The following is a 24,624-nucleotide window of genomic DNA, read 5'->3' as shown; positions in this document are numbered from 1 at the left end:
AAGCCAGACTTGAAACCCTACTTTGAGAAGCTCACCCGAGATTTGAAACCCTCCTTTCAAACAGTAACCCGTGTTTGAAACCCAACACCTGAGGTCAAAACCCCAAATGTTGCTTGGATCAGCTACTACACACCACCTCACACTTGTACAACGCATACGCACACAGATTAGTGTCCTTCATCCCCCGCCCCCAACCCCACAGTGGGGTCAGCTCTGATGTCATTAACAGGTGGGAAACAGAAATAGACTCTCACACATGCACCACACTCACACACACACACACACACGCACACACACACGCACACACATACAATGCAGTTCAGCAGCTTGTTAATATTGTTGTGTTTACGAGAGAACACGGTGAAAGTTATGCGTGGGGCGTCAACATTTGGGGGGCCGGCGGTAGAGCTGGGGAGGACTCCAGTCACATGACTCGTACTAAGTCTCCCTTGTACTCTGTGCCGACTTCATGACAGAATTCTGACCTCGCCAGTCATCAGCAAACAAGATTTTGATTAACTTCCTGCTCCAGTAGTGAACGTTTTCAGATTTTGATATATGTAAATAAATAAATACTGCCATTATCAGTGCAAATTACGTTTGTGTATCATAACATGTAAAGGCTGTATTAGGAGCTCTGAGGAATCCCTAAGAGATTACAGTGGTGCTTTGAGATAAGAGTTAGTCATTTCGGGACTGCGCGTTTTTCTACCAGGTCGAAGGAAAAAAAACGGTCTAAATAATCATGCTCATATCTTGCAAAATGATAAGTTGCGTCTTTTGCATCTCAAATTTTTGCGTAGAAGTTGAGGCAAAAAACATTCAGCTGAGCAGCTCTCAAGTCAAAGCAAAAAATTGGACAAAGAGCGGCTTGTATCTGGAAAAAACTCCCAAGTGGGGTGGATCGCTCATGCTCCCAAAGTTTTCCTCGCAAAATTCATGTGGACACAAGTAGTCTTGCGAGGGCTGCAACTAACGATTATTTCAATAATTGATTAATCTGTCACTTATTTTGTCAATCAATAAATAGAATAAAAAGAACAAGTTTGAATTTACATCCTGGGATTATTTCAACTTGACAGTGCCGAAGAATGCACTAAACCAGATGACAGAAATGTCCTTCTTGAGAGGCAAAAATTTCGAGCATGGGGACAATTTTCAATTCGAGGTCTGTACTCTGAACGATTCATCGATGATCAAAATATTCTCATTATTTTAACGTGGCAATTGTCGATGAATCGTTGCACCTGTCATGCCGTGAGAACTAACTCATGCATGCTGAGAGAGGATGTAAATTTTGGTTGCAGATTTTCAGATTTGCCTTGACATTTGCTCACCTCAACCAGGGCTTTCTTGTTTTTCCCCCCAGAGCAACTGAGAGGTTGCGACTCGCGACGACGGGGCAGTTGGGGTTCGGTGGGTGTCAGCGGCCTCCCGCTCGGCGGCATTCCAGACTGTCAGCTCAGGTCCCGCGAGGCGTCTTTGGGCTGGCCTATATTTGGAGGAAGCGAGCCGTTGAGATATTTTGAGGCTCCTAACATGTCACAGGGCGTTTGGCGCCGCCAGCTGCGACCGCTCGCTCTAATCGCTGGCTTCCTCCGCGTCGGATGCCAGCGCGCCTCCACGTCAGGTAAGTCTGCGTTCCTGCATGAAATTGCAGAGAAAAGATTGGCAGTTCGGGAGCGTTGAGCGTGTGTGTGTGTGTGTGTGCCCGGCGTGTTGAGGTTCGGGTTTTAAATCTGAGCTCGCATGTTTGTATGGCGGCGAAAAGCCATGCAGCATTGCCACTGGCCGAGCACACGTTCGCTTCAGGAGAAAAGCCACCGTTTTCCCAAAGGTAAGAATGGGAGCGTCAACGCTGCCGGGCGACCAGTCAGTCTAATGTTTCCTAAACTTTGTTGAGCCAAGGCACGTATTTTACGTCGGGAAAAAAAAATGTAACAGCACACAACCTCATAAAACAATTTACAAAAAGTGGATGACAGCTTCGTTATGTACCTTCTGTCATCTGTTTGTTTTGCCTGATACTCGAAATGTTTGGCAAAAAGAAATTAACAAAACGTTTTTAAATGGAGAAGAAACTTTTTTTTTTTTAACAAAATAATTGACATTGGAAAATTTCCCACGGCACACTGATTGGGTATCGCAGTGCCTGTTCATGTGTGCTCCTGTAATGACTGGCGGCCTTTTAAAAAAATGTTTCTCTCTATTGGGGTTCCAATCCTTTTACATTTTTCATTAGTTCTGATGTTATTTGGACTTTTTTTTTCTCTAATTCAAGTGCATTGAATTTGTTTTGAGAGCAGTTAACATTGTTAAAATGCTTCCTTTTTTTTAGCAGGGATAAATGAGAATTTTCTGCCAATGCAGATGTTTTATTTTATTTTTTGAGGGGACTAAAATCACTATTCTTAAAGATGAGCACAAAACCACTGAGAATTTATCGGATGGGTCTCTCGGCATTGTGGTTGAGCGAGAGGGGAGAGAGACACTGACCCGCGCAACGAGCAGGTGGCGCACTGTTCGGAGATTGACGACCTGACCAAGGTGTTGATGTCTGAAGAGTTTTTTTTCTTTGTGGCATTTCCAGTGTGCGTCAATGAGAGGCGAGTGCCATTGCTATTTAATGTTGTCCTAAATGGGGCCTGAAGCCCTACTTTGAATCCCAAATTGAGGCTTGAAACCCTAACCAGGCTTGAACTGTGGCTCCGCACCCCAATTTATAGCCCTACCCCAGGTTTGAAACCCCACTTTGAAAGCTTAAACATGGCTCAAAAACTCGACTCTACCTTAAACCAGGCTTGAACCAATCATGAATTGAGACCCTAATTTAAAACCCTTACCCAGGCTTGAAACCCTATTTTATATGAATCCCTAATCCGGGTTTGAAACCCTACTTTGAACCTTTAACCCTGTCTTGAAACCTTACTTTGAAGCCCATACCTACTCGTGATACACTACTTTAAAAATCTTAACCCTGATCTGAAACCCTAACCTGGTTTAAAACCCTGCCCATGGCTTGAAAGCATCCTTTCCAAGAAATGACCTTCCACTTATTGTGTCCATTGTCTTTCCAGGCATTTTCGCGCCACCTGTTGCTCTAGCACAGGGGTCGGGAACCTATGGCTCCCGAGCCATATATGGCTCTTTTGATGATTGCATCTGGCTCGTAGATAAAACAAAATAGTCTCGTTTGTTTAATCCATCCATCAATTTTTCGCTGTTCCGGGCTGCACTTGGCTCCAATTGGATGATACTGGCCTATGTTGGCCGTTGCTGGGGAAACAGGTAAACGCCCCCTTTTGAATCAGCCCGCTCGGTCATTAGCTCAAAGCTAATCCTTCGACGAATAAGATGGGGGAAAAAGAAAAAAAGGTGTATGGTACACTTCAGGACGAATGGACCGAAGGATTCGCCTTTGTAGAGAGAACAGGTTCTGCGGTGTGTCTAATTTGCAATGACAAAATACCACCGATGAAAAGGTCGAATGTAAAGCGGCACTTTGACACTCGCCATGCTACGTTCGCATCAAAATATCCTGCGGGAGACTCCAGAGAGGAAGCGTGCAAGCTACTGAGCAGGGTGCAAAGCTAGCCAGTAGCAACTCTGCGTACGGACCCGGCAAGCTGACTCTAATTTCGCGAGCTTTGCTTAACCATCGTGAGGAACGGAAAACATTCACGTTAATGGTGAGTATTATAATAACATTATTTCTAAAGAATCCATTCAGAGGCTTATACTGCCATTTTGTTGAATTCACTTTTAAAATACTCTGGCTCTCACTGAAATACATTTTCAAATATTTTGCTTTCATAGCTCTCTTCGTCAAAAAGGTTCCCGAACCCTGCTCTAGCATGTGCTTGACAGTATTTTTTGTTTGTTAGGGATTAATTTTTTTCTTTCAGGTGGTTTTGGGGATCTTTGACATATTCTCGATGGCCAAAAGTGACATATCTGCTGATGCTTTTTTTTTTTTTTTTTTTTTTCTGTTTGTCCAGGAAGTGTCCATCTGGTGCCGAACATTTCATTCAAGATTCAGTCACAATGTTTTTTGTCCCATTGCATCTTTTTGCCCGAGCTGCCATTTTGTCCCCACCAATAGACTCACGTCTGGCCCTGGCACAGGATGTTTTTGAGAACGCGCTTTTGCACAATCACCCATAAGCATTTTTCATTTCTTTTTTTGTGAATTTATTATTTTTAAATGTTTGTCCAAATTTTTTTTCCTATTAGTGAAAGGTGATTTATCGATTTCAAATTTTTTTCAATGATGTGGTCCACCTTCCTGGTGACGGACGAGGAGGGCCTCGCAGTGGGCCCGCCCGCCACCCCCACGGTGGGAGGCAGTGCGCAGGCCAGCGGCGGTGGCGGCGGCGGCGTGGTCGGAGGGGCCCAGGCCATGGGCGGCCTGGCGGGACTCATGAGCGGCCGTAGCACCTTCGGCGGCAACAAGCGGCGCAGGACCGGACACCACGTCCTAACTGAGGCGCAGGAAGGCAAGGTGCGTTGACGTTTGGCTGCAAACCCTCAGGCCTCGGCCACAAAGCAAAAAATAAAATAAAAATGGAGGCAGAGAAAGCTTACTAGGGGGATTGACTCAGAGGCACTTGAAATGCTGCATTTAACATTTGAATGCGATTGGATGATTTTTTTTGTTTTTAATTATATGAGGGTGTGCACACTTGTGCAATCGCATGATCACCGTTGCTTTTGAGTCCCCTCAAAAAGATTTTTCATTGTGGGAAAAGTTTTGAAACGATTCAGCTTGGTCTCATTTCCGCTAACGGGTGTTTTGCTTCATTATGATCATTTTGCGCACTTAGCGGGCCGGTGAAAGTTTTAATATTTTAAATTTCTCAGAAACAATCAAAACAAAATTCCTCTTTAGTAGCACGTAGAGTGGATAAACAAAATCCAATTCTGGTACATTTGAAAAGTGGCAGGCACATGTAGCGCCCGGGGATGTACAGAAAAAAAAATCCAATTTTTGGTCCACTTTTGCACATTTACAAGGGTTATACTTTTGCACCTCGAAAAATGCTACTCTCAGTTAAGCAGGAAATCCGTCATTTTTAACCGACTTTCACATTTTGTCTCATTTTAGAACTTTTATTCAACTCATATTTTATCAAACAAATATTTAATTTGATGTGCTTCAGCTTCTCAAAATTCCAGTTCGTTGGTGCCGTCATTCTAATGTGCCGATATCAAAATGGGGACAGGGCTGCAAGGACCCTTTAAAGTTGCTTGCAGCTCTAGTTTTTATTATGTTGTATACAAAAGATCTGAAATTTTGGGGGAATGACAATTGTAGCATTGACATGTCACGAAGATGCATGTTTTTTTTTTTTTTCATATGGGTTTGTTTTTGAAAACGTTTTTCTTTGATATTTTTTCTTTTGAATAGAGTGGTTTATTAATCAAACTAAACCTAATCAATAGCATGTTGGTAAACTAGAAGAATGTTTTTCTTTTTAGATCAAGCTGGCGTTCTTCGTGGCTATCGTGGGCGTTATCCTGACCGTGCTGGGCGTGGGCACGGAGTTTTGGGTGGAGCTGGCGCCGCCCAAGAGTTTCTACGGCAACCAGGTGAGAATGCGGGCTTAGGTGGGGTCACAGGGTGTCTTGCGTCCGGCGGGGGCTGACTTCCTGTGTGGCAGACTTGTCCGGCGATGCACTTTGGTCTGTGGAAGGCTTGCACCAAGCGGCTGTGGGTGGCTGATATCGACCCAGACAGGGAGAGCTGCGGGCCCGCCGAGCTGCCCGGAGGTACGCGCGTCTTGAAACCTGTCGGCATATTTGGATCGTCCGTTATCTGGATTGCGACTGTCATTTGATTGTTAGTTTTATTGATTTTGTTTAATTTGGGACAGGGGAGGGTCATTTGGATTATCTTTTGTATTGAAATTTGGTTGTCTTTGTCTGAGCAGTTTTAGATATACATTTTTTTTTCTTCTTTACTTTTCAGTCTTATTTTTTTCACATTTTGTTGAACGTTTATTTGCATTGTTTTTATTTCAATTGTTTGAATTACCATTTCATAAATGTGGAATGTATCTGGGTTTCGACTCTTCTCGTGAGGAGAAGCGGTTTGGCGAAGGAATGGACCGCTTGTGTTTGGTTTATATTTGATTTTGGTTTTTTTCAATTTAGATTAGATTTTTTTTTTTTTTTTTTGGTGGGGGGTGTATTTTGATTAAATGGAATACTTTGAAATGCTTGTCATTCAAACGATTTCCTCTGGTTTATTTCTGGATATGAGCATGTTTTTGTTGAGTATGTGACACGTTGCACTTGCGTGCGTTTGTCTTTCAGAGTCAAACTGCACATACTTCAAGTTCTTCACGACGGGCGAGAACGCAGTCATGTTCCATAAGACCACGCGCAAAAGTCAGTTAGGACCCTCATTTCAAACCTTCACCTGCACTTGAAAAGCCTAAGCTCCGACTTCAAACCCGACAAGCGTCACCTGTCGTAGGAGTGGCACTGAGACCCAAAATGTGCTTTTTGTGTTTGCGCTTGTGTACCCTTCCTTCTCGCCTTCATCCTGGCACGCTCTTGTCACGCCTTTTCCGAAATGGACTTTGTTCAGGCAAACCAAACGGGTTGCTTTTGTGTGCTTGTGGCAGGCCTAAATGTGACGTCGGCCATGTTGTCGCTGTTCAGCCTGTTGCTGATGGCGATGGGCGGCATCTGCATCACCATGGCGCTCAGCAAGGAAATCGTCTTCTTCCTCAAGCCTGCCTCTGTCTGCTTCGTCCTCTCCGGTAACCACAGCACAAAATGGAGCATTTGTCTGTGTCTGGCGGTCCGGGCTGCGTCTTGTGTGAAACCCTCCCCTTTATCCCCCCCCCCCCCACCTCTCCAGGCATACTGGTGCTGCTGTCCCTGCTGGTCTTCCAGCAGTCAGTGTGGTCCCTCCTGGCCAGCGATCACGCTATCCCACTGCACCACAACTTCTCCTGGTCCATGTCATGTGTGGGCTGCGCCAGTGCCATCTTGATTGTGGGCGGACTGCTCTTCCTGCTGCTGGCGCTGCCCTCCAGCACCTGGCAGAGGTGTCACAGCACTGCCAGCTAGTGGTCGGGAGGCGCGACTGCACTCAGTGCTGCCGCCTAAGCGCGGGGACTTGGCGCTGCAGACATACAGTACTTGGAAAGCACAACTATTTGGTATCTTCCCAGTGCTGCTACACTCCTTGTCCTCACTAGTAAGACAATTCAGCTCACTAGGCAAAGAACAACAAAGGTTTCTCAACATTTTTAACACAGCTTTTGGCCTAATAGAACACAATTACATATTACTAGAAAACTACCCTGCTGCACTAGTAACACTACAGGGCCCAACCATAATCATGTGTCATGCACAAGTACAGTCAAACCTTGGTTTTCGAACGTCTCTGTTCTCGACCAAATCAGTTTTCGACCAAAAATTTCGAGTTTTTTATACCTCGGATGACGACCGAATTTCGGTTCTCGAACAAACTGAGCGCACTTGAATGCGTCACTTGACTCCTCTCGCCTTCCTTACACGAGAAAGTGACGCTTCCTCGGGTAGCGTTCCATTGTGAACAGACGTGTTCAATAATTTTATTTTATTTTTTTAAAAAGAGCGTGGTTTCGGTTTTCGAACAAATCGGTTTTCGAACAACCTTCTGGAACGGATTATGGTCGAAAACCGAGGTATGACTGTATCCTCCTTCCTGACCGAGGGCCACCTTAATGTCCACCCACTACTGTGCTCTTTGGCACACTATTAGGACAACTACAGTACATGTTACTAGTAGGCAAAACTGTGCACTACGTGACAGCTGCATGCTACTCCTACTAGTCAAGCGCTAGATGTTGACGAGCGTACATATAATATATATAAAATTTTAGCTCGCTCGCAAGCAGACATGTACGAATTCACAGTTTTGCCTCAGTATATAACATCTACTTGTACCAGTAGTTTGGCAAAGTGCGCAGAAATGTAGTCCACCACCACCACCAATGACTGTATGATGACTAAGACTCGGTCTTATAATTTATTCAGCATAGTAGTTTACCGGTCAGGTATGATTGCATATTCGTCAGCCTAAAGTGACACTAGTAGTGGAGAAAACCAGCACTAGTATAACACAGTGGTTGTACTAATGAACAATATCAGTGAGGACAAAGTGTGTACTAGTACAAGGACCTAAAGATGGATATCACGAATGTGGAATGAAGGCCGTGCGTGTAAAAAAAAAAACACTACTCTGAGCGGCAAATTGTATGTGACGCCATATTGGATGTGGCAAAGCTGGGTGACGATGCCTCGTTGCTTTGCTGCTTGGTGACGTCACAACGGTTTGACATTCAGTCAGATGACCTCTCACAGGGGAAGACTTAGAACAGCACGAGTTGCTGACTTGGATGCGAGGAAGGCCCGTGTGTGCATAATATCGCCGGCTGCTCGCTCAATGAAATTGGTCCGAAGTAATGACAGTGTTGCCGCACTCTTTGTGGGAATCAGAACGGCAAAAAAATGAAAAATGAACATGAGCTGTGAAAAATGCTTCTGAAACCAAATCCATATGTTGACTTGTTGTTGGCTACAACTTTCTCTTGGCATGAAAAACTTGTCAAAATGATGTGAACCATGTCTTGGCAAGAGAACTTTCTCTCAGGACTGCAGTAGAGCCTCGACATGGGATAAGATCATTCTTTCGGAACTTGGAACTTCTCTTGAGATGAGTAGTGTCTCCTGAAACTAAAATCTTCTCTCTGGGCTACCATTTTCAGTCATAGTTGTCAATTGACTTGTATTTGTCTCCAGGGCACATTTGCCACATCCAACATGGCGAGCAAGTCGATTCTGTATCGCAGGCAGCGAGTCGACCAGTAAGACGACGCCTGCGTGTATGTCTCCGGCTGCCTCCGCACATCCAACACAAAGTCTTAAACCACACAAACAATCCTGCCTCGCTTCCGTCGTCAATTTGCTCACGTTGGAATCTCAGCAATTCATCAAATCGAACACTCGGCTGTTGTTTTGCAAGTTGTTGAACGAGCCTCGCCACAAGCAGAAGCCTCACATTTGATAACGTGTGACTAACAATGCTGCCGAGGAAAACAAGACTCTTAATGTGTGTTCTTGTATGAAGTCTTACCCGAGATAAAAAAAAAAAAAATTCGAAACCTACTTTTCTGTATATTGGATGCATGTCATCATTTCACCGGGAAATGATTTTCCTTTCCGCCTTTTTGTTTATGTCTGAGATGATCATAAATGTGTGTCAGAAGAAAGCATGTTCCATTTTTGTTGTGTGGGTCCAAATGCTTTATTCAAAATCAAAGCGGAGAGACTGTCTCCCGGTTGGACCAAGTGGCCGGGGAGGGACAAGCGACAAGTCTGGTCTTCCCTGCTTAAGTCACAGCCCCCCTGCCCCACCGGACGAGTGCAAGACGTGGGATGTATGTGAGTAATTGAGCTTCCTTTTTACCGGCCACTCAATTCACATTAGCTTAGCTTGGTGACTTACCCTGCATTTCTTTATAGCAAGACTCTGCAAGACCACAAATATTCCTAAACAACTTTATTGAATATCAAGTGTATACTTTTTCTAGATGTATATACGTACCTTTAAATATATGTCTGAATTGTATTGCTTCCCTTCATCCATTCAGCCAAAGTGCTTGAGAAAAGGAGCTGATAATGGATTTTTTTTCCCCCTCCCATAAAATGTCTTTGTAAAATGAATCTGGTCAATTCGTAATCTGGCAAGTAGCTCTTTTTTGTGCAAACTCCCCTTCTCAGCACTGACACACATAAAGAATACTGTAGAGATATCTATACAGAAATCACCAGGTAATAAACAATATGGCCTTACACTAACACTAGTCAGAACATTAAAAAGTATATTTTCACGTTAATTATTACTGTTCATATACCAGCCTTGACATGTTGATAGAGGAAAAACAAAGCCGCAGGGAAGCTTTGATTATTAAACTACAACTCCCCCCACCCAAAAAAAAAACTCAGTTGTTCACGTGACTCCACCGAAACCACAAAGTACAACAGTCTTTAAATAACAAGACGTGTGTGTATTCAAAACTAAGGTGCTCAAGTGCGCCAAAGGTTTGAAGCATCCCATAAATACGAGAATTATCGTCAATAATGTTCTACACGGCCCAGGAGAAAATTGTCATGCCGTGCTTGGCATTCAGCACTTGGGACTAAGCCGTTTCGTTTAGTCTTGTTTGACGCTCGGATGTTGAAGTTGACACTTGAAAGATGGGGAAAACAACAAAGGCAAAAAAAAAAAAACCCTCGACTATCTTCGATCGATGGCCTCCGATAATTTAGCATTCAAGTGTGACAATCATCAACGTGAGACTTTTGGCTGTCGGTCCTGCGATATCTTCGTCACGTTGTGTTCTGAAGGACGGCGTCGGGTTCCTGAGAGAAAGAGAGCAGGAGTGTGCGCGGATAGAAGCGCTCTCAATTTTCACAGCTTTCAAAAACGACAACACGCGGCCAAAGTCCGGTCGGCCTTCTCGTCTGAGTTTGCTGGCAGTCGTCTTCAGCTCACAGAACGCGTGTGTGTGTGTGTGTGTGTCTGTGTGTGTGTGTGTGTGTGTGTGAGAGAGAGGCGGCCTGTATTAGCGTGAATGTGTGCGTGTGTCAATCTTTGTATTTGTGAGAACGTGTCTTAGTGTGTGTATTTGCACATTTTTTGTGTGATAATGTGCAGTGTGAAAACGTGTTCGTGATTGCGTGTTTGATGCCTTTTTCTGTGTGTGTGTGTGTGTGTGTGTGTATGTGTGTGTGTGTAGTTTCATGAATGTGCCTGTGTGTGTGTGTGTGTGTGTGTGTGTGTGTGTGTGTGTGTGTGTGTGTGTGTGTGTGCGTGCGTGCGTGTTTTTGTCCATTCGTTGTATGTCTAAGTCCTTATGGCTGCAGTGTTTCCCAAAAGTCAGGACAGGTGAATCTTGGATTCGTAGTCAGTCTGTCTCCAATCATGTTTGGACCGTAACGCCGCTTTCTTCCTGCCCCCGCCATTCAGCTTTCAGACGGGCGTGGTCTTCCTGTTGAGCGTATCCGAATTGCTGTCACGGTCCCGTTTGGCCGTCAGTCGATCCAGCGTCCCCGCAAGGCCCCTGTCCCGCTCCATGGTAGCCCCGGACATGGGCGGCTGCGCAGTGGCGGCAGAGGCCGAGGCGGCGGATCCCGTGGCGGAGGCGGCGCTGTTCAGCGGGGCGGCGTTCTGGCCGGCGGCCGCCAGGTTGGACTTGGAGCGCGACGGGAGCGTGCCGCTACTGACGGGCGCGGCCCCTCCGCCGCTGCCATCCTTGGGGAAGTAGTTGTGAAGCTGGTAGAGCGTGGCGCGATCCATGGTGCCGTAGAGCGGCGCCGTGCCGCCGCCCAGGCTGCCCAGCTTGGTGTCCCTGGACAGGGTGTACATGGAGATGTCACCGCTGTCGTGGTGGGGGTTGGGTAGGGTGGCCACGGAGAAGGGAGGCGCGGACGGCGGCAGGCTGAAGGTTTTGGCCCCGACGGGCGAGGTTTCCTGCGAGTGGGACGGTTCGGTGGAGCGCAAGCTGGAGTGCGAGCGCCGGCGGAAGCGGTAGCTGGGCAGGCGTAGCATGGCGTGCGTGGTGCTCTTGAAGAGGTCTGTGCGAGAGCGGCACCGCAGCTCTTTGCTCTTCTCGATGTAGATGTTGACGGCGAGGACGCCCACCATCTCGGCCAAGATGAAGGACAGGCCACCGAAGTAGAAGGACCAACCGTACGAGTAGTGCCACTTCTTGTCTTCGTCCTTCTTGGGCGAGATGTCGCTGAGTGCCGCCGAGATGTAAACGATCACGCCGATGATGTTGCTCAGGCCTGCCAGCGAAAACAGCAACCATGTCAGATAGCCACTTGGCTGTTCACGATCGTCAAACAAATGTCAATGTCACACAAAGATTATCCAAGTTAGCATAAAATGTTGGCTTGATTTATGAAGGAACTAGTGTGGAGAGACTCGCCAAGGCCTCCCGAAAGCTTTCAGACTCTGGTTAAGCACGTTGAGAGCCGTTCTCCACAAACGGAGAAAAGGCTTGAAGTGACTTTGCTTGAGGTGCGGTCATCCTGACAATTCTGGATTCTGTCAGGATCAAGATGGCGAGACAGTTTTGCTTGTGTTTGAAGAATCCAAACTGGAGCTTTTCGGCATCCCTTCCCATCGGGTTAGCCGAGTTACAGAATGAATAGCAGCTCACGTTACTTGTGTCGGCTTCCGCCCCAGAACCTTGTGACGGTCAATCGTGTCCGTGTCACTTCCAGGTCCCAGAGTGCAGACATTGATGATTATCTGTATCTGGATGGCTTTGGAAACCTCCAAGTCACAGATGTTGGCGTTCTGCTCCAGACTTTGGGTAATTCGAAAAAGCTTCAAATGATTCGCAATCTTTGCTATGTGGTTGGCCTGTATTGAATCTCCTTGGTCTTTAAACATAAGCAAAACCGAAGCTATAACTTGTGACTCTGTACTCGATGAAAAGTCACATCATAGTATAAATTGTGAGAGACCCTCCCCCCTTCCCCCACTAAAACACAATCCGCCTTGGCAGGAGTGGCGGGCCGATAGAAATGATCAAGAGGTCACAGAGGAACCCGGGACGGCATGGAAAGAACCGCAGGCCTCACTTGTCTCAGGTAAGAGCAGCGGTTCATGACTCCAAAATTAGGAAGAGACTCTGGGGCAAAAATGACTTCCAAGGCAAAAACCGCTGCTGACCGCAAACGCCGATGATGCTAAACATGGAAATGAATTCCTGTGGCTTTGGGGAGAAGTGTCTATGGCAGGGGTCGGGAACCTTTTTGACTAAGAGAACCATGAAAGCAAAATATTTGGTTCGTCGAAGGATTAGCTTTGAGCTAATGACCGAGCGGGCTGATTCAAAAGGGGGCGTTTACCTGTTTCCCCAGCAACGGCCGACGTCGGCCAGTATTATCCAATGAAAATTGCTCCTGCAGCCCTGAACAGGACACGAGCAGCGAAAAATCGATGGATGGATTCAACAAACGAGACTTTTTGTTTTACAGGGTTCCCACGGGTCCTTAAAATTCATAAAAATCCATTAAAAAGTTGTAAAATGATGTTCTTAATTGTCCTTAATTTTCAGGGAAAGATAAAATCAATAACAATCCTTAAAAATGTATTTTTATTCGAAAATATATTTTCAATATAATATTTATATTTTTCTTAGTGTACTTTATTTGAGAATGAATTCCGTTTTTTTTTTTCATTTTCCTACCTGTAATACAGGTAGGAAAATTAAATTTGACATACAGTATGTCGAATAAAGGGTTAGCTGATTGCCCCTAAAAATAAAGATGTGCCCTTCCTTTGGCAGCAATGATTTGAACACCAGCTCAGTGATATGTGTCTTTCTGTTCAGCCCGCATATTGCTGAGCGGGCATTAAATCCACCGTGAATCCCGCGCCGAATCGAGAAAAGGTCCTTAAAAATGGCTAAATTAGCCCTCAAAAGTCCTTAAAAAGGTCCATGAATAAAAAGCAAGTGGAAGAGTGGGAACCCTGTTTTATCTGTGAGCCAAATGCAATAATCTAAAGAGCCACATCTGGCTCGCAAGCCGCAGGTTCCCGACCCCTGGTCTATGGTGACACGGTAAAAGATGACAACTGTGTCCCGGTCCCAATGTGTCTCGGTCGGTCAGTAGATGCGTCGAGGGGAGGCAGTGGGATACTCAAATGCATGATCGGATCGTTATGTGGTCGGTGTGCAAGCATGTCGAAAACATGGGTGTCGCCATGTCCTGACCTGCGGCCACAAAGAGAATTCCGCCTCCCAGGATGACGTTTCTTTTGCTTTTGTCCAAGCCGCTGGAGGCCACGCATACGGCGCCCAGCAGCAGTAGCACGGCGCTCAGGATGGGGAAGATGCTGGACGCGCGCACCACACCTGCACACACGGTCGTGGTGGTCACTGTAGGTGCCATGACACCAAGTGTGATGTAAATGTGCTACAACTTCCTCACGTTTGTGATCAAAATGTATTTCTTCAGATTTTTTTCACATGTCCAAAGTGACATCGCGTGTCAAAAATATGACGGCGTGTGCCCAACTAGGAGCAGTCATGAACAAAATGGTGTGTCTTTATGGATGACACAGCGAGCACTAGAACATCGTCTTCCCAGCGCGGCTGAAAAGAATCCATTAGCTGCTTTTTTTTGTCTGTGTGAAAGCTTCTTTGTGTGTGTGTGCTTGTGTGTGTGTATATATATACACACACACACACACACACACACACACACACCCTGACTCAGCACTGCGTACCTGACACACAAATACACAAGCGGAAGCACACAGCTTCTTTGCCCGACTCTGACATTTGTGCATTGATGTCCGCCCACCAGCCCCTTGTGTCCGTTCCACAGCCTCCTTTCCTGGTGAGTGCGTGCGTATTCATGCGTGTGTGCGCGCTGCCCGATGTGTCACTCACGCAGCAGGTATTCGGCGGCATCTTGGTCGTAGTCTGCGTCATCCGGGAAATGGTTGATCTGCGAGCACACGCCTCGCTTCAGACCTGACGGGGACGGCGAGCAAGGAGAGAAGCTCAGGCGGAGCCGTCAAGTATGTATCTAACTCATTCGTTTCATCAGAGCCGTCATGGATTGCCCGCTTGTTTGAATTACCGGCAGTTGTTGCGGCCCAAATGACATTTTCGTGAGATGCCGCTTGCTGTCTGGAGAGTTTGGGATTCATCGAAAGCGCGTGGCTGATCTGAACCGTCCTCATAAAACACGTGACCCGGTATGTCTTACAATCATGGAAAAGAAGACAAACTGTGGTTGTGACCCTTGAACAAGACCAGGCGTCCATGTTGCTGTCTGCCAAAATGGCTGCCAGTTGAGCTCCCAGTTCCCTCAGGTGTATCGCAACATCATCGGTGGCTTTAAACAAAGCCTTAGTGGCACTTGTCAAAGAACCCCAACAAAGAAACGCTAAAAGAGGCTAATGTGTGTTTGTTTAGCGTCTGCAGAAAGCAGGTTGCAAATCATGATCATGCCATTTGGGACACAAACCACATTTTGACATTTAAAAGTGACACGGATGACTTTAAGACCATGTTCCACTTTGAAATATTTCACACCTTTTGAATGCTACTAATTAATTCAAAGCCCGAAAATGATGAACGGCCTTTTTCAAATGAAATTCACTGTTCGTCTTACCCAGTCCTGATCAAATGATCGGAACATGGCCCTTATGTCGTATGTATTTCGGATGGGTCGCTCGCGCGCAGCTCAGAGCAATGCATTGTGGGATGCCTTTTTTTTCCCCTATGGCGACCATCTTGGCGGTCTTCACGCGCACTTGCGTGCACACGCAGCCGCGTACATTCGTTCATCAATTTGCTTTAGATGAGGGTGTTTTCAAAGCACTTTGACGACTGGCTAGCTGATTGAAAATCACGATGCTGGCAGAAAGTTACTGCGTTTGGACGAATCGTCCCATACACGCTACCCGATGCTGATTTTTCGCCGGAGATCCCCGACATCGTGTTTTTCCGGGTGTTGACGACGCACTCCATCAGTCTGAACGGTCTTTTAGACGTTTTGTCTGTCTCCGTGCCGCAGTGCATAATTTTCTTCGGAGTCCGAAAGAAACATCGATCTTTGTCTCCCTTGGAATTGTTAAACCACCCGATGACGCAGTGCGAGTGAGTTGAACTCGATCCTATATACCAAAGACAGCGAGTGAAGAAAAAAAATGCAAAGCGGAAGTGACAAACTGTAGGTGACTTCTATCATGAGGTTGCTGGTAGCAGTTAGCTTAGCCACCTAGCTTCCAGCTATGCTCTTGCCATTAAAAAAAAAATCCATCTGTCCTGCTTTCGTTTCATCTCGCTACTACTGATGATGACTCAATGGAAACGTGCACTTGTCTACAACCAGATGCCGACTCGCTCTGAGATTTGTTGTATCACGCATCAGTACGCACGCTAGCGCAAATACACAAAATACAAATCATGTCTTTTGAGATGGGAAAAGTAGAACGTTCCGCTCATGCTACATTGTTGTTTTAATGGGCACAAATCGCACAATTGACCAACTTTTCATTTCGTGCGCCGTCATTACTTTGACGAAAACCTCGACGTGCACACCCACGGACACACGTACACACAAGCAACAAGTCAGGACGTGCCCGCACGCAGACAAACGCTCTCAAGGAAGCGGGTACCCTCGAGGCAGCAGATCCTCCAGAGTCCGGAGTGCGTGAGGGCCCCGGGGTCCTTCTTGTCTTTGGCGCTGTCGTCCTGTGCCGAAGAGGAGTTGGCGGTGCTGTTGCAGATGAAGGCCCGCGCGTACAGCCAGTAGTCGGTGCCGATGGCCACCGTCATCAGGGCGAAAGCGGCGAAGGCCCCCATGCTGGTCAGCAGCACCTGGATGCCACGCTCGCACCACGCCAGGGCCGGGCGCGCCAGGAAGCTTGGCTCGACGCCGTCGTTGTCATCATCATCATCATCATCATCGTCACACGTGTGTGTGTGTGTGTAAGGTATGGCGTGTGTTATGGCGTGCGAGCATACTGCCTGCGATAATTTGTCAGTGTTTCAATGTGTGTGAGCTTGTGTGGGTGTTTCTACGCGTGTATTTGCGGCTTTCTGTGTGTACTTGTGTCAGCATGGGTGCTTCCCGGCGTTTGTGTCTATGCTCGTGTACGTCACTGGATGTGTGTTTCGGTGAATGCGCACCGCATGTGTGAGGGTCGGCGTATATGTGGGTTTAATTGTTCGTGTGGGTCACATTGGATGAGTACTTTCCAGTGTGTGTATCAGTGTATTTGTGTGTGTGTGTCATTGTACGTGTTTGCCAGCAGTTGCGTGCATCATTGTGAGAAGGTGTCTGTCAGTGCTTGTGTGTGAACACGTGAATGCATCTTTCACCTTGTGTGTGTGTGTGTGTGTGTGTGTGTGTGTGTGTATTACCTGAGGGCACGTTGGTGCCTTTTGCCTCCATGCTGTTAGTTCTTTGCTGGCCTTGCCTCCGCCGTTGGTGTGCTGCTCTTGTTCAGCTCCTCTCGATCTCCTGCGTGCCAGCGTCGGCTCTCCTCCGCCGTCTTCTGCTTTCCTCTCGCTCCTCCTCACCGGATGCGCTTGGCGGAGAAAGGAAAAGAGGGAAGGAAGGGAGACGAAAGTGAAGGAGAAATGAGAAGGCGTGAAACAAAGGTGATGAGGAGGAGGATGAAGAAGAGGAGCTGCCTTCCCTTCCCGGACGGAAAGGCGACGGCGATTTGAGCGAGCGAGCGAGAGAGAGAGAGAAAGAAACCATGTGAGTGAGTGGTCGGTCGCTCTTCCATCACCATGGCAACTGTGGATTCCAAAGTCTACTGTGGAGAGTGCGCGCCCGTCATGTGTGCACTTCGCCAGGGATTAAACAGCTGGCTGGATTCCCCCCCGCCCCCATCAACGTAAGTATAGAAATATAACACTTACATTCACACGTCTAATGTATGCACATCTGTGGCGCTGAGTTTTGCACTTGGGCCTTCAGTGGGCAATTAGTGAACTAATCGAGCTCTTTACGCCATCACGTCGCCATATAACGAAGCTCCCAGGCCGAGCTTGAAGGAGATACCGTTCTAGGTGGCGAGGAAATTATTCGATCATTCGAGAATTGGAGTACAATTCGCTTCAAAATTCTGGAAAAAAAAATAAACCTCCTCTTTTCTGATTATTCTTCTTTTCAAAATTGTCTTCTTCCGATCATTTGCATCACAGGAATGCGTGAGACATTCATTCAAGGCTAACTATTTGATCAAAATGTGAAAAATAGAAAAGAGGACATACCTTTGCACAATCCATCCTTTTAGAGAACCGATGACGTCGAGCCTCGCGCGTCATGTGATTCGCCGCATCCCTCCATCCTGTTCTACCATCTTAAAAAGGTTATGATAACAGGTTTTGTGGGACGCGTCTTCCGTGAAGAATCATTGTGATATTGATGTCGATCAAAAGGGCAGCACGACTGGTTAGCTGCACATCGACCTCACTGTGCAGAGGGTGTAGGGTTCGATTTCGGGCCTTCCTGTGTGGGAGACTTCATGCTCTCCCTGTGATGTGATTGGCTGGGTTTTAAAATGTAAAAGTCCTCCAATTCTGAAATAACCCCAATATTTATGTGCGTATATTTTGTTTAGAGATAGATAAGGTTGTGTGTATATATACACACGTATAACAAAAATTGAGCTATTTTTCCTCATCCTATGACCCGTCCTCCATTCCATATTAGTTTCAGAATTAAAAATAGAAAATCAAATTGTTCTGAGACCTTTCCTGACTCTGTTCCAGACAACAGACGAGAAAACTCGAGCTGTATCTCAAAGCAGAAAGGGAGCAGGGGCGCTTGTTCCAGAGACGTTTATTACGCAAGACCTGTTGTTCACATGATTCACTTTGATTTTCTGTGGAGTCAAGTGGAAGCACCAATTTCCCCGGTAAGCCCAAGCAGTCACTATGACAGGTCACCGGGTGGCGCTAGTGTGCACTGCGCCGTTGAACTAGCAGCAGCAAAAGGAAGGAAAGTGATTTTGCATCCGGCTGCAGCAGCTCCATGCTGGTGATCGACGCCTCTTCCAGCACCTCAATGTGTGCCGCCAGAAGTTGTAGGTGGAGACTGGAGGCGACCCATGACCTGGCCGAACAGTCAGGCGGCAAGTATGATGGCTCTGCTGTTTAGCCAAAAACAAAAACCAGCATGTCATGTTTGGGCCACATCGCTAAGCCCGACACTGATTGGAATTTGTCGGCTTTCCTTCCCGGACTGTTTTGGGACCCAGCCAACTCATCATCCACCATGCACACTCTGCAACAGAGAGAGAGAGAACAGTGCACACACCAGCTTTCCAACTGACATCCTAAACTCACAAAATAGCTGCTCTGAACCCAGACAAGCCAAACAATGAGCTGACCACCTCAAACATTGCTTGCCCAAGAGCCCCTCACACACGCGTCCAACCCTCAACTCCAGAAACGCAGCCCACGCCCGCCCTCAACACCCAACGACGACGACGCTTCTTAGCCCTGGTCAACCAAGGCGAACCACAAAGCTCACTACTCGGCCTTCTCTTCTTTAGCATTTACAGGCGTCCCCTCAAGAGATGATACTCGTTTGTGTTGCGCTCCATTCTTCACTTGTGGAACTGCACCATGTCCTCGTCCCATCCATGGCCATTTGCACCCTGCAACCCAAAATCAAAACAAATTGCAGTTGTGCCCCCCCCCCCCCTCCTTGCTTAATCAACTGTCACGCATTTTGCAACCTCCGCCCAGCCTTTCCATTCATCAAAACACCCACTCTGATTCTCTTTGGCTTCTTGTGTCCCAGGCCGCTTCTTCACGCTGCAATAAAATCAATTCATAATTTGGTTCTGCATTTCCCACTTGTTTCATTTCTTACCCCGGTTTGGTGGATCTTGAGGCCTCTCGCACTCCAACGCCACAAGAAAACACAGCACAAGCATTACAGTTTTGGAAACATACCGGTCGCAGAGGACAATCGTCAAACAAAATCCTGCTTGCCACTTACTTGGTGACTTTGGTTCAGGTTTTCCTCTACCCCATGCTGTACTTCGAGCCAGCAAAATAAGCACAAATTTTCATCTTTTGTGCATTTACGCCGCCGCTGCAGTCGTCCAACATGGGCTCCTCTGCTTTGCAACAAGTCAGGTGTATTTGGATTAGGGGTGCACAATGTCTCCCAAAAATATTGTCGGCACACAAGGTTATTTTCATGAGTTGCAGCTCATAACTGCTAAACTATTCAAAAGCACTTTTTGTGGAGGCCCAGATGAACTTATTTTCACCTGGTCCGAGGTCCTCCGAGTCGCTTTGAATTGATGGATGCTGCATTCATTTAGTGCGACAAAAATATAATGAACAAAAATTACGTTTGTAAGGCAATGTGTAATTTTTAAAAAAATAATTACAATGACTAACTAGCGGCAGTTTCTAAAGAAAATGCGCGTGACTGTCGAAAGCTGTCAAACTACAGTATCGTTTTGCGACCGGAAATACGCCATTGTGGCCAACTGAAGTAAATCGGTATCCAACCGAATCCTTCAAATATCCTCCAAAAAATTTTCCATTGGCAATTTTCATTCTCATGTTAGCTTTATAAGTACGCATTTTTATCTTAGGCCAATGTATCTCAAATTGGACACTTTATCCAAGTTCGCAGTCCCAAAATGGCGGTGTAGCACAAACCGAGGGACGATGCCCAAAAACGGATGCGGAACAGGAGGAGACCACCAACATGGAGTCACTGCGGCCGGATGCAAGTCCACCTTCCTTTTCAACGGGGCCGTGCACACTAGTCGCGCCAGCCGGTGACCTGTCATGGTGACTGCTTCAGCTTTCCGGGGAAAATGGTGCCTCCACTTCATGCCACAAAGATCCAAGTGAGTCACATGAACATCATGATGCACGTCTCTAGAATGAGCTCCTCTGCTCTCTTATGATTTTTTTTGGAACGGGTCAGGAAAAGTCTCAGAAGAGGTCGGTTTTCCATTTTTATTTCTGAAATGTAGATATGGAGCACGAGACAAAAGCGGGGGCGGGGGTTAGAATAGCTCGCACATTTGGACACAGACAATGTTTCCGGCACTTCCGATTAATAATCCCACTGCCCGTTCCCAGCGCATGACGACTAAATGTTCGGGTTGCCACCTTCCAAATCTGGAAATAAGGGAACACACCTCACGGCGTCGCGGAAAAGTGACGATAGGCTATTAAATAGTGCTGTAAATTGAACAAAGATAAGAAAACCTTTATTAGTCTCACAATGGAGAAATTCCCAATTCACAGCAGCAAAATTATGAAAGGAAGAAGTAGAAGAACAAAATATATGAGCTGCTGTAAAGGCAGCCACTCTCACGGCGCCATCTTGAAGTCAAAATAACAAAATAACACAACACATAAGACACAGACAGTTGTGCAATCTCAACCACTTTTCTGCATCCTCTTTGTTGTATGAAGCAGTTCTAGATGAAAGAGGAGAGGATCAAAGTGTCCTTTCACCAGTGGATCAGAGACTTCATGCTGGAAATGTGCACACGTCTGCTACAAGCTAAGTTTTGAAAGCAAACACGAAGCTGTCGCGTCCATTGACGAAAAGAGATTTACTCACATCTCCTGTCCCACGTAATCCGCTTCAATTCCAAGCCGCGACTCCCAGTTCCCAGATGTGTATATTAACACTTTCAACGATTATGATCGGCTGAATTTGAGCATATAGACCTGGCCTGATGTTTCACTGATGCGGTCTGACTTGATGTCTGACAATCCGCCGTGCGCCACAGAAAAGTTCTCCGACAAACTTTACCGTTTGCTTTCAAGTGCTCTCCACTGACGCTGTCAAGCCGAGGGTTTGCCTCTTCCCACTCTCGTCGATATTTTGGTTGCCATTTCCGCTTTTGAGGATGCGGTGGAGTGTGTGCTGTAGTCGACTTTTTTTTTTTTAAACCCGCTGTGCGGCGAGCGCGTTACTCGGCAACGATCGAGACGGGCAGCGGCAGCTCGCAAGGGCTTGGGCTGCCTGTGTGAGGGCGGGCAGACAAAGGGGATTCGGCGCAGAAGAGAACGCACGATGCCAATACCACGTTGCTGTCTTTTGTTCATTATTGTTAAATTCGGTGTTCATTGTGTGTGTGACGGACACATGGGACAATTAGGAAAATATGGGACAAATATGGGGGGGGGGGGTGCACGAATGCAGGAAGTGGCGTTTGTCATCGTACATGTGGGGGCGGCAGAGGGCGGCGTGCGCTCGGAACGGCTCCTCGTCGGCGCAGCGCCTCATGAACAGGTACACTGACATTACGCCTGCGCCCTGCAACATGCACACACACATATATTCTACATGGGTGCCGTGCACGTGTGTGCGGAAGTGATGAAATCTTCAACGACAGAATACAAAATGACTTTGAAAAAAGCAATGTTATCCATTCAAGCAGCGAAACATTGATTAACCGGTTGCCAAACAACTGCGTAGTTAGTTGCCGGGACACACAGACACTCACAATCACCCCAAAGGACAATTTCCACACCTAAATAAAGATACAAGTTTTGGACACAAAGTCCACCTGGGATTCGAACTACGAACCTCAGTACTGTGAGGCAAATGTAGCTAACCACGGGCCAGCCGTGCATAGTCAGAAGCCACCCATTTTTTTTTTTTTTAATCTGGTGGAATGCTAATTATTCAACTTGTATGTCTATCCCTCCTCACACTTGTAGCTGCATCCATGTCTGATGATCACACATCACCATGGCAACAAGCACAAGTGTGTGTGTGTGTGTGTGTGTGTGTGTGTGTGTGTGTGTGTGTGTGTGTGTGTGTGTGTGTGTGTGTGAATCCCATTTTTGTGCAGCTTCAGGAAAAAAACTGGCAGAGGAGGCATGAAAAGAAGATTAAGGAGAGAGAAGGAAGGAGAAAGATGAAGGAAAGGAGGGAGCAAAAGAAAGGATGAATGACAGAGGGGAGAACTGTGGGAGGAAGGGAAGAAAACGGCAGACAATTCAAGTGATGAATATTGATGAGACAGGATGCCAAGGTGTGTGTGATTGAGTGGGTGGGTGAATCTGCATTCATCGGTGTGTGCGCGCGTGCATGCAACACCTCTTTGAGCAGGAAGGAGGAGGCAGCGAGCGCGAAGGACCATCCGTAGTGATAGTGGAAGAAGTGCTCGGCTTCGCGCGGTCGATTCATGACTTCATCGTTGATGCTGGAGATGTACAACACAAGGCCCAACACCAGGTTTAGACCTAAGCGCGCGCGGAAACACACACACGTACACACACCTACACTTACACACACCTACACACAAAGTCATTGCTCCACTCAGGGAGCTATCGGGTGATGTTCATTTCATGTCCAACAAAGCTGCTCACGTTTCCCTGCATGTTAAAATACACTTCTGTACACCATCTACTGCAGCTGTGTGTATTTAAAGCTCAACACCAAAACACGAAGCAAAAAGCCATCGTGGCGTTGCAACACTCCAAGACAGATAATTCTGATCGGCCGGCATATATGATTTATCCCATAGTTTCGTGTCTCTTTTCATGTGCGGTCGTAAGTCTGGATCAGGAAGGCCAAGGCGTGACAAAAACTTTTCGACTCTTAACATTCTCCTGACTGATGTCATTACTGTACGTTTAGTCTTCTCGTGAAACACATCCCAAGGAGAAAATGTTGTCGGCGGATCATCGCAAGAACATGGATGGCAAAGTTGCAACTTCCAGCCTTGTCCACAAGATGGGAGCATGGTCATCTACATGGTAGGAAGCCCGCGTCCGTACTGACACACACACACACGCACGCACGCACGCGCGCGCGGTGCTGAAAAGCGTCATGTCAAGCCCCAACTTGAAATGCTAACACTAAGTTGAAAGGCCAACCTTGACTACCAAAAAAACTTACCGCCGAGCTACGTGCTCACCCGACAGGATGAAGAACACTCCCGAGACGAAGGCCAGAACGGTCCGCTGAGGCCCGACGCCGCTGACCCATCACACCCGCAAGACCAACAGCAAAGAAACCAACGGAAAGGGCGTCACCGTCTCTGAAACGCAGCTACCACCACAACGAGAGCGACAGTCTGACCAGCGGTCAGACTGCACATCATATTACATCATTTGGCAACATGATACCCAGAATGATATCGCCACGTATCATTGTTCCACGCTGTCGCTGTCCATGGTGCTCGGAATGCTGCGACACACTTTTTAGCATTGAGCACGATTACAGCCTGACACACGACTATTTATACACAAACTGACCTACGACACGCACATACAAGTTGCAAAAAAAAGTGAGCAGAGTGTGTTGGGAAAAACATCCTTGCTCATTGAACCGGTTGTTCAATGAGCAAGTTTTTCCGCTGTCCACAAGCCCTGTTCTCAGTGAGTAATTTTAACATTTTAAACTGACTTCGCAGTTTATCTCTGAGTGTATAGATGTAGACAATTGGGGAGAGTTCTTACGACACGTTGCTCCTTTAATTATGTTGTTGTGACTCAACGTAAAAAACAACGTTAGCAAAGGGGGCAGTGAGCGAGCACGCCGCCGACAAGTAGACCTCAGCTGTCAATCCAAAAGCAATCGCGAACAGCGTTTGACTTGAATACTATTCTGTATGTTTTCCACACCAAAGCTGCTATCAGAAGTGGAAGTGTGACGGCTTCACATCGGGGGGGGGGGCAGATTTGTTTCAAAACTTCCCACAAATGCACCTGTGACTTTGTTCATTTGTTTTTCGAAAGGAGGTTGCTCATTGTACTTTAGGTGTGGGGAGAGAGCCGCGAGTGGATCGCTCAAACAGATGCATTGCGAGTGCGGCACGTTTGGAAATGGATGGGTTGAAAGTAAAAGTCTGCCACTTTACGAATAATGACTCAAATTAAAAAGAAACAACTTTTTTTATGAACGACAGTGTGCCACAAGGGGGGGGTGGGGGTGCCCGCCTGTCTGTCTCTCACTCAACTTAAACTTCTGCTTCGTGTACTGCACAACAGTGTCAACTTCACATAGACAACCTGAGCATCATCAAGTACTTCTGGAATATGTTTTTAAACCTTGAAGTGGAGTAAG

At 46.8% G+C, this 24,624-nt stretch overlaps 2 protein-coding genes across 3 annotated transcripts; one reads left to right on the top strand and one right to left on the bottom strand.

The window, feature by feature from the left end:
- The first annotated feature begins 1,182 nt into the window (after window positions 1-1,182).
- Window positions 1,183-7,361, top strand: LOC109528058 (voltage-dependent calcium channel gamma-6 subunit-like). The gene is made up of 7 exons (XM_019890329.1): window positions 1,183-1,630; window positions 3,999-4,501; window positions 5,479-5,589; window positions 5,661-5,769; window positions 6,316-6,390; window positions 6,630-6,767; window positions 6,869-7,361. Exons 2-7 carry the CDS (start codon window positions 4,268-4,270, stop codon window positions 7,078-7,080), a joined length of 879 nt encoding a protein of 292 aa, XP_019745888.1. The 5' UTR covers window positions 1,183-1,630; window positions 3,999-4,267; the 3' UTR covers window positions 7,081-7,361.
- A 3,480-nt stretch (window positions 7,362-10,841) lies between these two features.
- On the bottom strand, window positions 10,842-18,073 carry LOC109528057 (voltage-dependent calcium channel gamma-4 subunit-like). Of its 2 annotated transcripts, XM_019890327.1 has the most exons (5): window positions 16,962-18,073; window positions 16,214-16,468; window positions 14,475-14,558; window positions 13,794-13,934; window positions 10,842-11,850 (listed from the first exon to the last, which is right to left on the bottom strand). In XM_019890327.1, exons 1-5 carry the CDS (start codon window positions 16,990-16,992, stop codon window positions 11,033-11,035), a joined length of 1,329 nt encoding a protein of 442 aa, XP_019745886.1. In that variant the 5' UTR covers window positions 16,993-18,073; the 3' UTR covers window positions 10,842-11,032. The 2 variants fall into 2 exon arrangements, with proteins under 2 accessions (XP_019745886.1, XP_019745887.1); XM_019890328.1 differs by lacking the exons at window positions 16,214-16,468; window positions 16,962-18,073 and adding an exon at window positions 14,668-16,200.
- Window positions 18,074-24,624: the final 6,551 nt, after the last annotated feature.

This window comes from Hippocampus comes, unplaced genomic scaffold (assembly GCF_001891065.2).
Source record: "Hippocampus comes isolate QL1 unplaced genomic scaffold, H_comes_QL1_v1.1 scaffold71, whole genome shotgun sequence".
NCBI classification, from domain to species: domain Eukaryota; kingdom Metazoa; phylum Chordata; class Actinopteri; order Syngnathiformes; family Syngnathidae; genus Hippocampus; species Hippocampus comes.
This window is presented reverse-complemented; position numbering and strand designations above follow the sequence as displayed.